Genomic DNA, 11,753 nt, shown 5'->3' on the forward strand with positions numbered 1-11,753 from the left:
ACAAATTATATCTTATTAAAACGGAAACAAAGAAATGCAACAAAATAATGCAATACAAATATTCTAATTAGGCTACATGCACAGAATCACCTGTCCTTTGGCTTAATTGAGTGTGACAATTTGAATTGAATGTAATTAGTCTATCTGACGTGTGAAACATGATAGGAAATCGACCAAACAACCTAGATTTTTCACATAGGCATAGGTGAACTAAATTAATAAAATCCTCCATGGGGAAAAGGTGTTAGATCTTGATTTTACAACCCAGAACAGGGAAGAATTAGGCTGTTTTATTACAGTGGTTGGTGGATTCAAAATGTATTCTGAATGATAGAAGATTTTAAATATCTTCTGAATGATAGTTGGTTCCTGCTAAAGCGGCTGGCAGAGAAACCGATCAGCTTTATAGGCCTAATAATTTCCCCAATTAGACAATCTGATGAAGGTTGGCCTATATGAATAAATCGATAGTCTGTCATTAGAACTGGCGTGTCCAAAATATATTTTATTATAGGCTGTCATTATGTTATAACTTATTACCAGACTACATCATGTTATGGTTACAGGCTGAGCTCGATTTAAACAAGAACCACTTTTAAAATTAGACTACTAAAATTAGCTTACTGGCACACCAACGCTCATTTTTCGAGAATAGGACTTTTTCCATAAACGTGTGTGTAGTCTGTTAACATCCTAAATAGGGCTATGCCTCTCCCTCTCTCTGTGTGTGTGTGTGTGTGTGGAGAGAGAGAGAGAGAGAGAGAGAGAGAGAGAGAGAGAGAGAGAGAGAGAGAGAGAGAGAGAGAGAGAGTTGGACTCAACCTGTGTAACAATAAATTATTTAAACGTGAAGTGGCTACTAGTTTCAGTTTAAATTGTTGTTGTTGAACCTATAGAGTCACTCTATAGGTAGGCTCTATAAAGCTGTAAACTCAAACCGATCAGAAGTCAGTGAATGTCAGTCAGTGAATGTTTCAGTGCGGCACCATACAAGCTGCGGTTTAACTGAACTGAAATTTAATCAACGTTTTTACGACGTTACAATGTTTTCAACCAGTATTGTGCGTTTCGCTTTTACTCAAATCACGACGTATCGAAAGTGTGCGACAGCTCTGCTACAAAGAGGCTGCTGTTGTCTTTTCGCGGGAACAAAACAGAGAGCAAACAGAGAGGAGGAGGCAGCAGCGAGCTCTCACCCTCAACCTATTTCCGGGAAGCACGAGCGTCACAGCGAACCGCAGCGGATCAGAGTCCACTGAGTGATTCATCTCTCCACTAGACGATCTTTGGCGTTAAGGCAAGGCAAGGCAGGACAGGAGCGACAGCCATTCTGCTTCCTGTGTGTTGCCAGGGCAACACTAACAACAACACTAACTGACCCAAACCTGAGTGTAAAGCTGCATCGCAGGCTGCAGTAGCCTAAATGCGTTTTCTGGGGTAGATAAACCAACTCCGCTGCTGTAAAATAGTTCTTTAAAACGAGGCTTTTTGGGTCAGTCTGTAATAATGAGTCAACGACAGATTTTACAAGGTAAGATCGAATTTATTCCCAATTCCTGGGCAATTCCTGGGTGAGCTGTTTTGATTCACATTAGGGAGATTCTACTAGTAATTTAAACTGCCTCACTGCTGCCATGTCTGTTGTGCTCTGCAGTTTTCGAGCAGTATCAGAAATCAAGGATGCAGTTTGTACAGACTGTTGCTGAACTGGCAACCAGACCACAAAACATAGAAACCCTACAAAGTGCAGGTAAGAAACAAGACTAGCCTACTAACTAGCTACTACACCTGTTACTTGGACTACTTCTACTACAGCATTCAACTTCTTTCTTTCTTTCTTTCTTTCTTTCTTTCTTTCTTTCTTCCTTCCTTCAACACACCCCTCCTCTCCTCTCCTCTCCTCTCCTCTCCCCCTCCTCTCTCCAGGTGTGATGTCCCTGCTGCGGCCCCTGCTGCTGGACGTGGTTCCCACCGTCCAGCAGACGGCGGCTCTGGCTCTGGGCCGGCTGGCCGACCACAGCGACGACCTGGCCGAGGCCGTGGTGAAGGGAGACATCCTGCCGCAGCTGGTCTACTCTCTGGCCTCGCAGAACGTCAGTGTCAGTTTATTGCACTTGGGTATATCTGTAGCTACATCGCTGTTGGCCCCTGTGGACGCTCGTTCTGGGGTTGTGTGTGTGTGTGTGTGTGAGAGAGAGAGAGAGAGAGACAGAGACAGAGACAGAGACAGAGACAGAGGCTCTCACCCTGTGGGGCACCAGGGTCAGGCTTCTGAATGGGAGAGTGTATGTTGGGCTAACTTGGCAGTCTGCCTGGGGGGCTACTTCAAAACCTAAGAGCCCATTAACATGAGAGCAACCAAGCCTTTCTTTTCTCTCTCCATCTCCTCCTCTCTCTCTCTCTCTCTCTCTCTCTCTCTATCAGCCCACTTAGAGGCGTCAGACTTCCTACGGGGATTGGAGGCAAGGTTTAGTACTTGTTTGTAATGGGAAATTATGCACTTTTGGATGCAGTTGTTCAACATGCATACTGGCGAAACCTTGCAGCTCCAGAGAATAATCTTTTCAAAGATTGTTTGATTGGTTTGCTGAAAAGGCGAGGTCAGTTAGAATGTGGCCGATATGGGATTTTGAGGGCTGATAGAGTTACCAATCATTTTAGACTGAAGTCGCCAACAGCTGATAATTTGTGCCAATATTCAATATCTTTAAATATGATGATTCCGTTCATGGGACACTAAAACCCCAATGAAAGCCAAACTTATGAAATTATTTTAGGTGGGTTAGCAGCTCTTTTAGGTAGGATGACCCACCACACATATTCAGTGATCGGGGAATCTCAAGGCCTTTAAATGAAGAGTTAATTCACCAAAACAATTATTGAACAATTAAACAAATAGCCTATATAAAATGTGCAAAGAAAAGAATATTTCATTGCAGGTTTTACTGACTGTTTTTATGCAGCTGTGGTCAGGGAGGAACCTCCATCATATCGGTTTCTGCAGGACCCTGACAGTTGGTGTGTGTGTGTGTGTGTGTGTGTGTGCAGAGGTTCTATAAGAAGGCAGCAGCCTTCGTGCTGCGGGCGGTGGCCAAACACTCCCCGGAGCTGGCCCAGGCCGTGGTGTCCTGCGGAGGGGTGGACGCCCTGGTCCTGTCCCTGGAGGAGTTTGACCCCGGGGTGAAGGAGGCCGCCGCCTGGGCTCTGGGCAACATCGCACGCCACAACGCACGTAAGGAGGACATCTCTCTCTCTCTCTCTCTCTCTCTCTCTATATTTCAGTCTCAATTCAAACAGCTTTATTGGCATCGTAAGATTTTTCTTAAATCTCTCTATCTGTCTGCCTGGGTTAAATCACATGGCACATCACACTTAAAGTCACAATGAAATGAAAAATTACTTTTTCACCTTGTTAGCTAATTTTCCATGCCACAATATACACATATTTAACAATAAATGCCAAACAATTTACACAATTTTTATTTTCTTGTATTTTCACATCAAAATCCCATTACATTTACTTCTTGGAAAACAGTGTATCTTTAATGGTGACTTCATGCTGTACCAGTAGAACATAACATGTACATAAAAACAAAATCCAACGAATTATACCATCACAATTCTCAAATAAAATTGCCTTTCTCTCCCTAAATGATCTCCCATTGGTTCACACCTTTGATTGATCCCTCTCCATGTTATGTCCCGCCCCAACATCCTGTTTCAACAGGAAATACATCACATTAAGGAAGCAAGATGCTCTCAAACTGTGGTTCCATTGTGACTCACTTCTCTCTCTCACCCAAACACACACACCCATGCACACACACCAGCATACACACACATACTCACACACACACACACACACAGACACAGTTACCACTGCATCACTCAGCGTCCCACTCTGTCTGTTACCATGACTCCACCTCTGTGTAGAGCTGTCCCAGGCGGTGGTGGATGCGGGTGCGGTTCCCCTGCTGGTGCTGTGCCTCCAGGAGCCTGAGGTGGCCCTCAAACGCATCGCGGCCTCGGCCCTCAGCGACATCTCCAAACACACTCCAGAGCTGGCCCAGACCGCGGTGGACACCGGGGCCATCGCACACCTGGCTCAGATGATCCTCAACCCGGACGCCAAGCTCAAGGTGGGACTTTTATTTGGCCATTTTCTGTCTCTCCAAATCAGCTTTTGTTTTAAACTCCACTATTATTCATAATAGCATGAATGAAAGGGACCCAATAATAATAATCTCATTTGAATCCCCTTTTTTAAATATTGAAAAATCTAATCAGATTATTGAGACATGCATGCTTAATATTTGTTTACACTCACTGCCACCAAATTTACAGAAGAATATTTTTCAAATTGTATATATTCAAAATAATTTTTCTACAAATGTGTAATTATTGTTTGTTTGAGGCTTCAGGCTATAAACAATGTATATATATATTTTTTCAATCATGGATTTCCTATCAGATTTGTTTACTATTATATTCTCATATATTCCACACAAATGATCTCAACAGGACTTACTGATATAGATTTGTGGAGCTATTTCATTTTTTTTGGGTCTCGCATCAGATTTGGTTTATATAAATTCTTACTGCTCTCCCTCCATCCACCCTTCCTCTTCTCCCTCCATCCTTGTTTTTAATAAAATTGTTGCCCTGTCTTAACTGTATGTGATACCTTGTGATCAGCAGACTGTTGGGGAAAAAAATATTTATTGAAAATGTATTTTATTGAAAATGCCAGGATATTCTTTTGTATTTTGGGTTTGATTGAATAGAAATTACCAAAATAACTCAGAATTTCAGAGTAAAAAACTGTTTTATATTTTTATATCAATATAATATTTAATATCAAAATTGGATACTGGTAACAAATGCTCCAAGTGATAGTTACAATAGTGATAGTAACAAGCCAAACTACCAGCTATTTAATGAAAAACAGTAACATTTGAACAGAGATGCTGGCAAATCTTGGACCTTGGAAACATATGCAAAAAATGTGTAGGAACTCTGTGAGCAGAATTCAGACGTAGCATCTTTTTCTCTCCGTCTCTTTCCTCCTCCCATCCTCCCCCCCCTCCAGAGGCAGGTCCTGTCGGCGCTGAGCCAGATCAGTAAGCACTCAGTCGGCCTGGCGGAGCTGGTGGTGGAGGCGGAGATCTTCCCCGCCGCGCTGGCCTGCCTCCGCGACCCCGACGAGTACGTCAGGAAGAACGTCACCACGCTGATGAGGGAGGTGGTCAAACACACACCCGAGGTACTGCACACACTCACACAGTCAGACACACACATGCCGAACACACACAGAGAGCCAGTAACCAGTGTGTGTGTGTGTGTGTGTGTGTGTGTGTGTCCAGCTGGCCCAGCTGATTGTGAATTCTGGCGGCATGGCAGCAGTGGTCGACTACCTGGGCGATTGCCGTGGAAACCTGCGGTTGCCGGGGATCATGATGCTGGGATACGTGGCGGCTCACACTGAGAACCTCGCCATGGCTGTCATTGTCTCCAAGGTGTGTGTGTGTGTGTGTTTCTTCTCATTCTCCCCCTTCTGACCACATGATAATTAAACTCTCCACTGAAACTGATGAAGCTCCTTCAGTGAGGAGTATGTAGATCATATGATCGGAGCTGACCCCACCCTGCTGTGTGCCCTCCCGTCCTGCAGGGGGTGCCCCAGCTGGCCCTGTGCCTGTCCGAGGAGACCGAGAGCCACATCAGGTCGGCGGCGGCCTGGTCCGTGGGTCAGATCGGGCGCCACACCCCGGAGCACGCCCGGGCCGTGGCCACAGCCAACCTGCTGCCCCGGCTGCTGCAGCTCTACATGGACGCCAGCAGCTCCGAGGACCTGCAGGTCAAAGTAAGAGTCCAGCTGGGGAGGCGATGGGACCGGTAACGGCACCGGGTGTTAGGCTGACCAATCAGGATCAGAGGATTCACCAGAAATCAAAGCAAAAGAGTTTGTGCTTGTTTCCTTTTACACAAATAGAAGGATGTTAGATTTCTAAGTAGATTCACTTTTTTCTAGACCAATCAATAATCTATGTTATTCAAGAAAAGTAATAGATTGGATTAGTAATCGATATCAGCTTACACTTGAAGTTAAGTGGCGGTAGTGAAAAAGAGTTATCAGTACATCCCTAGTGAGAACCATAAGAAAGAGGATTAGAGAATGATGTCACCACAGAAACATATGTGGGGGGGGCAAAGGTCAAGACAAAGGTAATTTGGTAAAAGGCTGATATTCCTTCCTTTTCGAATGAGTTTTGGAAATATACGGCATAGAGGAAGGGATAGTATAAAACTGTGCAGTTGTGGAGGCCATAAGAGTGATACAGAATACATTATATTGTATATTAAAGTTGTGCATATATTTCATGTAGGTGGTCAGAGAAAATGAGTTTAATAGGAGTGTGTGTCTTGTGTGTGTTGTGTGTGTTCTCCCAGAGTAAGAAGGCTCTGAAGAGCGTCCTGCAGAAGTGCACCCACCTCCCGGCTCTGGAGCCGCTCCTGTACGACGCCCCGAGCAACATCCTCAAACACGTGGTCTGCCAGTTCAGCAAGGTATGCAAATTAAACATAAAGTAATAATCAGTAACATTTTCATCTAAATAAACATCCATTTCGCTGCTCTCTATCACAGCTTGATGTAGCACAATAGTGATTCAACCTATGGTTCATGAAAGCTTTTAGATTTGCTGTTCTAAACACCTGATGTCAGGTAGGTCTTTCCCAGGAAAGAATTTCTGGTGCACAGGTGATGTGTTTTGCATTTCTGGCAGCAGCAACAGCAGTTTGTCTGGAATAAATAGAAGAAGAACTGGGTAGTTTACATGAGCAGCGATAGCAGAAAACAGCAGAAGTTCTGAGGAAAAAGACGTCACAGTACTGGACACACTGTTTGATTCACAGCTGATCTCTGGGAAGTGCAGTGCAGAAACATCACAGAAATGAGCGCTGAGCACCAAAGATGTCACCAAAAAAAAAACCCCAAAAGAACAAGAATCTCACAGATTACCACTTTAAACTAATGCTAAGTCAAGTCAGCTATACTGAGAGGAGGCACTCAACATCAACAAGTTTTTCTCATTTTGACTTTTAAAAATACATCAATATGAGATTGATGAAAAAGGCAACATAAACATGTAATTGTATTCTTCTTTATCTATACTGCTCCCTCTACTTTGGGTCCTCATCTTGCAGAATAGAGTATGTACTGCACAGTAGATGACATGGCTATGGCTGTAAATTGATTTTTACATCACATTTAATGAATTTTAACCAAACTGGTCTTGTCTATATTCTGCCATTCTAGGCTCTGATGTTTTAGGGAAATAAAAATGTCTGCTCTTGGTCAGTGTGAAATATTTCCAGGATCCTGACACGCGTTTCCCTCCTGCAGGTGCTGCCTCATGACAGCAAGGCGCGGCGTCTGTTTGTGACCAGCGGGGGGCTGAAGAAGGTGCAGGAAATCCAGGCTGAGGCCGGCTCCGCCCTGCAGGAGTACATCAACTGCATCAACAACTGCTACCCAGAGGAGATAGTCAGGTCGGGCCACACACACACACACACACACACACACACACACACGCTCACACACACATACTCTGTGGTTGTTGTCCAGATTTAAGCCCTCTGTGTGTGTAACGTCTCCTAAGGATATAAACACCAATTAAGGAATCACTGGTCAGATCACATGACCATGTAGACTGAGTCATGTCACAACTGGTGTCCTGCATGCTGACTCAGCAGCTCCTGTACTCACATACTAGGTGCTTCTGACACTGTAGGTTTGAGTCTAGTTCTTCCCATCTTTCCTGTCACTCAACTGCAAACAGTCTAATAATAATAATCATCATTGCCTTTATTTTTATAGCCCTTTTCAGAGTTACAAAATGCTGTACAAACAATAAAAATAATAAATAAAAGCCAATAAAATAAACAAGACAAATGACACATTAATTCAAAACAAGGTAACATAAGAATAAAGCAAGCACATACGACAATAAAATAAGTATATTGAAGCTTATCTGTAAAAAGCAGCAGCCAAGCCTTACAAGAAAATGAAAGTAAAATCTTAAAATCAATTCTGAAACTAACAGGCAGCAGTAGAGGAGCCAAAATCATGATCAACATTTATTTAGACTTCAGCAGTAACACAGCAGCAGAATTCAGCACAATCTGAATGATAAGGGAGAAATAGCCAAATAATACTTCAGTATCAAAAAACCAAACAGTGTAAAATAATATTGTTGCAGGTACTACTCTCCTGGCTACTCAGAGGCTTTGCTGGAGCGGGTGGAGAACTACCAGCCGGCCTGACAGCAGCTCCCCCCCCCCCCTCCACCACACAGAGCGTCTTATAACCACAACACTATGAAGATTTAACAATGTCTCGCCAGTAAATCGAAACCATTTTATCACAGAGCTGTTTTGTATTGTGTGTTTGTATCGCCTGTCTTTGGTTTTGCGCCCTGTTTTATTGTCAGTAGATGCATGTTATGGGTAACTGAGTACAGCTTGTATGGAGAATGAGTGGGTAGAATATATACCAGCATCATAACTGTATGTTACATGAGAGACTATTTGAAACTGATCATCATTGAGTCTTATTTTTGTGTAGCAGATTTACTAAATGCTTTATCTCAAGTTTTTTTTTTAATCTATGTATTTTTATACATATACATGTATTTTAATTGTAGGGATCTGAGTCGCTCAACCAGAGAAATACATAATTTAAAAATCCCTCTTGTGGAAAACAGTGCAAATACATATGCTTGCCAGATTACCCTGAAGGTGAAATAAAAGCCTCCATCTGAAGAAACTACCGAGTTGCCTCCTCCTTAAAATAATGTCCCATACAAGACATAAGACAGCCAACACTTCTTCTTGAGGTGAAGAATTGCTTTTATTATCCCATTTGAATATCTTATGCACCATTCAGCTACACGTTTTCCCACAGATAATGTGACACTTAATGAATCCTGTAGGGAGACTCTCTTCCCTGTTGTCTCCCTCCACAGGAGGTCAGAGGTCAGGGTCAGTGACAGACACAAGGCTGACCTGCAGCCCCATTTAATAAAGACAGTGAATATTTAGCTCTTATATATACAGCTAATATCTCCTATCCTCTGTTACAGGCCAACTGGTGATTTTTGGACTGTTTTTTGATTTACTGTGTTTATTTCATTGTTCACCTTGTATCCTGTGCTGTATTTGCCTGTCAGTGGGTTTCCATGGTGATTAGTGGAACAAAAGAACCATTAACAACACATAAACACAATAATCTGTGCTGGTTAGTGGAGAAACGGAACAGACTGATGTACCTGCTGTAGTCTCTCTCTCTCTCTCTCTCTCTCTCTCTCTCTCTCTCTCTCTCTCTCTCTCTCTCTCTCTCTCGCACTCTCTCTCTCTCTCTCTCTCTCTCGCTCTCTCTCTCTCTCTCTCTCTCTCTCTCTCTCTCTCTCTCTCTCTCTCTCTCTCTCTCTCTCTGTGCTGTGGTTTCAGGGGTTAGACTGCCCCCTGGCGGCCGGTGCCCCGCCTCGCCTCCCCGCCTCAGCTGTCCGCGCAGCAGCAGCTGTGTTGCACATGGCGACCCGGTCTTTGTTTATTGTCTGCAGGGTTTGTCTCTGCTTGTTCTCCACATTGTACTGACGGTGAAAATATGGCTGTGCCGCGCACCGCAGCAAAGATCAGACGATGTTTTGGCTGGATTTACACCCCCCACACACTCACCCCCACCCCCCTAAAAAAAAAAATCTGATTTTCTGACCATATGTGGACCACCTGATTTCCCCCCCGTTACAGTCTACACGGTCTCAGTATGTTTTCCGGATCAGATCTGATAGTGGCTTAGATCTGATACGGATCTGATCACTTGTCTGCACTGTAATAAAAAATATATATTCAAGTTATAGCCTATGGACTGGTATCAAGGGTGAAAGTCTTATTTCCCTTTAAATAAGCGAAAAAAATCTGCCAATGGAGTGAGGTAATTTCGCTTGTTTCCAACGCAGATCGACTTCTTTCAAGAATTTTCTTGAATGAAATGTTCTATTTTTGATACAAGTGAAGTGCCTGCTTTCCAGATACTGACACAGGCTATTTCTTATTTCTACAAAAAAAATAAAAATAAAAAAAAAATACCTGAAACACGTTAAAGTGCATTGGAAATAACTGCGGGCTTATCTCACCCCATTGGCAGAATATTTAACTTGTTTTTAAAAAAAATAAAGAAAAAGAAGTCAGACTGAGGTTAAATGACTCGTTAAGATGGATATTTTTCGCCGTGTGGACTTTCAGATCCGTGTTTTACAGCTTTAACAGGGAAAAGCGAGGTCAAAGTTGAGGTTTCTCCTTTCGCAGCAGCCTGTTGTCACAGTGGAAAAAATATAAACACATTTTATAAATATTTCAGTCTTGTCCCAAAAGAGCATTATTGCGCCACATTTTCTTTTATATAAAAAGAGACTCTTATTTTTATCTTTATTTATGTATAAATTACAAACCAAGCAAAACGGAATCCAAAGCATAGCATTTGCATTTTTTCCCATAACCCAGTCTATGGTAGGCTAGGCCTATACATTTAATCAGCTGTGTAGAATAGCCTGTTAGGACAAGACTTAATTTTTACCCTCGGCACTTTCATCCAATTTGTTGATGTCGACTGACAACTTAGAATTTGCAAACATATCTCAAAAACAACATTAATAAATAATACTAGTCCCATTCTTGCAACCCCTCCTGTGCAAAGACGCTTGTGGTGACGCGGCGTCCGGCCATTTTGAAGGGAACAGGCAGTGGAATATGAATTTACCACTGATGCAAAGATCAAACGGCTATAAGAAAAGAAATAAGAAAAAATAAGAAATAAAAATCAAATAGTGAGTTTGTGCAGTGTGGAAATCTGACTGCTTGACTGGGATCTAAATTAGACCCAAAAACATTCAAATATCAACCATCATTTCCAAATGGTGAGTCTTCTCAAAACACCATGTGATGGTTTCTCTATCCTGCATCCACACGGAGAGGGAGCAGAACAGTGTGGGCATCAAAGTGTGTATTTTGTGTAAACATACCTTGGTGTGTATGGTCGTCTGCATGCCACAGTCCTGTAGAAATATGGAGGAATAAGTAATCTGACCAAAGCGTTATTATTTGTAGGATGGGTCAGTGGTTGAAGTGCAGAGTGTCCAGTCCGGGTTCAGCTCCTTAAAGCTCCTGTTGATGCTCTAACCAGGGGTGTAGTGAAGGGTAAAGCCATCTAAACCCACTTTACTCACCTTTTTATCTGCGGAATTCTTTACTCACCTTTTTAACTAAATATTCTTGACATGAATTCATAGTCTACAAGAAGGAGAAGCAAACTGATGTAAGTTTCATAAGTATAGGCTATGGTATTTTAAGGGGTAAAATGCTTGTCAATGTTTTTGTGAAAATAAAATGGATATAAATTCACAGGCTAGTTGTTTGCCTTGAAGCTCAGACTGGAGACCATAGTTCATTAACAATATACAGTATAAGCTGATGAAACCGTCAGAAGCATATTGAGCGACGAGATGAGAAAATTCTTGGGAAACATAAAATTATGTCTGAATCTGTTGTCGTCTTACATCGGCATCAGAAAATTCCCAAACGAAAACCACGATTATATTCTTATAATATTCCTATAGGTAAGCTGCTCGTAGTGTGTTTAATTTATTGTGACCTTATGGTGTTGTTGTTTTTTTTTTTTTTTTACCTCGTATGGC

At 42.5% G+C, this 11,753-nt stretch overlaps 1 protein-coding gene across 1 annotated transcript; it reads left to right on the top strand.

The window, feature by feature from the left end:
* Nucleotides 1–1,506: 1,506 nt before the first annotated feature.
* spag6 (sperm associated antigen 6) lies at nt 1,507–8,325 on the top strand. The gene is made up of 11 exons (XM_071919505.2): nt 1,507–1,531; nt 1,655–1,750; nt 1,927–2,093; nt 3,049–3,232; nt 3,934–4,139; nt 5,090–5,263; nt 5,364–5,516; nt 5,672–5,863; nt 6,451–6,567; nt 7,406–7,551; nt 8,262–8,325. The coding sequence occupies exons 1-11, from the start codon at nt 1,507–1,509 to the stop codon at nt 8,323–8,325; spliced, it is 1,524 nt and encodes a 507-aa protein (XP_071775606.2).
* Nucleotides 8,326–11,753: the final 3,428 nt, after the last annotated feature.

Source organism: Centroberyx gerrardi, chromosome 22 (genome assembly GCF_048128805.1).
Source record: "Centroberyx gerrardi isolate f3 chromosome 22, fCenGer3.hap1.cur.20231027, whole genome shotgun sequence".
Lineage (NCBI taxonomy): Eukaryota > Metazoa > Chordata > Actinopteri > Beryciformes > Berycidae > Centroberyx > Centroberyx gerrardi.

What these genes read in the sequence shown, in the direction of transcription:
- spag6 (XM_071919505.2), top strand. Translation starts at nt 1,507, where the DNA reads ATGAGTCAACGACAGATTTTACAAG. An exon ending in TGGTCAAACACACACCCGAG is followed by an intron (nt 5,264 to 5,363) that starts GTACTGCACACA and finishes GTGTGTGTCCAG; the next exon opens with CTGGCCCAGCTGATTGTGAA. An exon ending in TACCCAGAGGAGATAGTCAG is followed by an intron (nt 7,552 to 8,261) that starts GTCGGGCCACAC and finishes ATATTGTTGCAG; the next exon opens with GTACTACTCTCCTGGCTACT.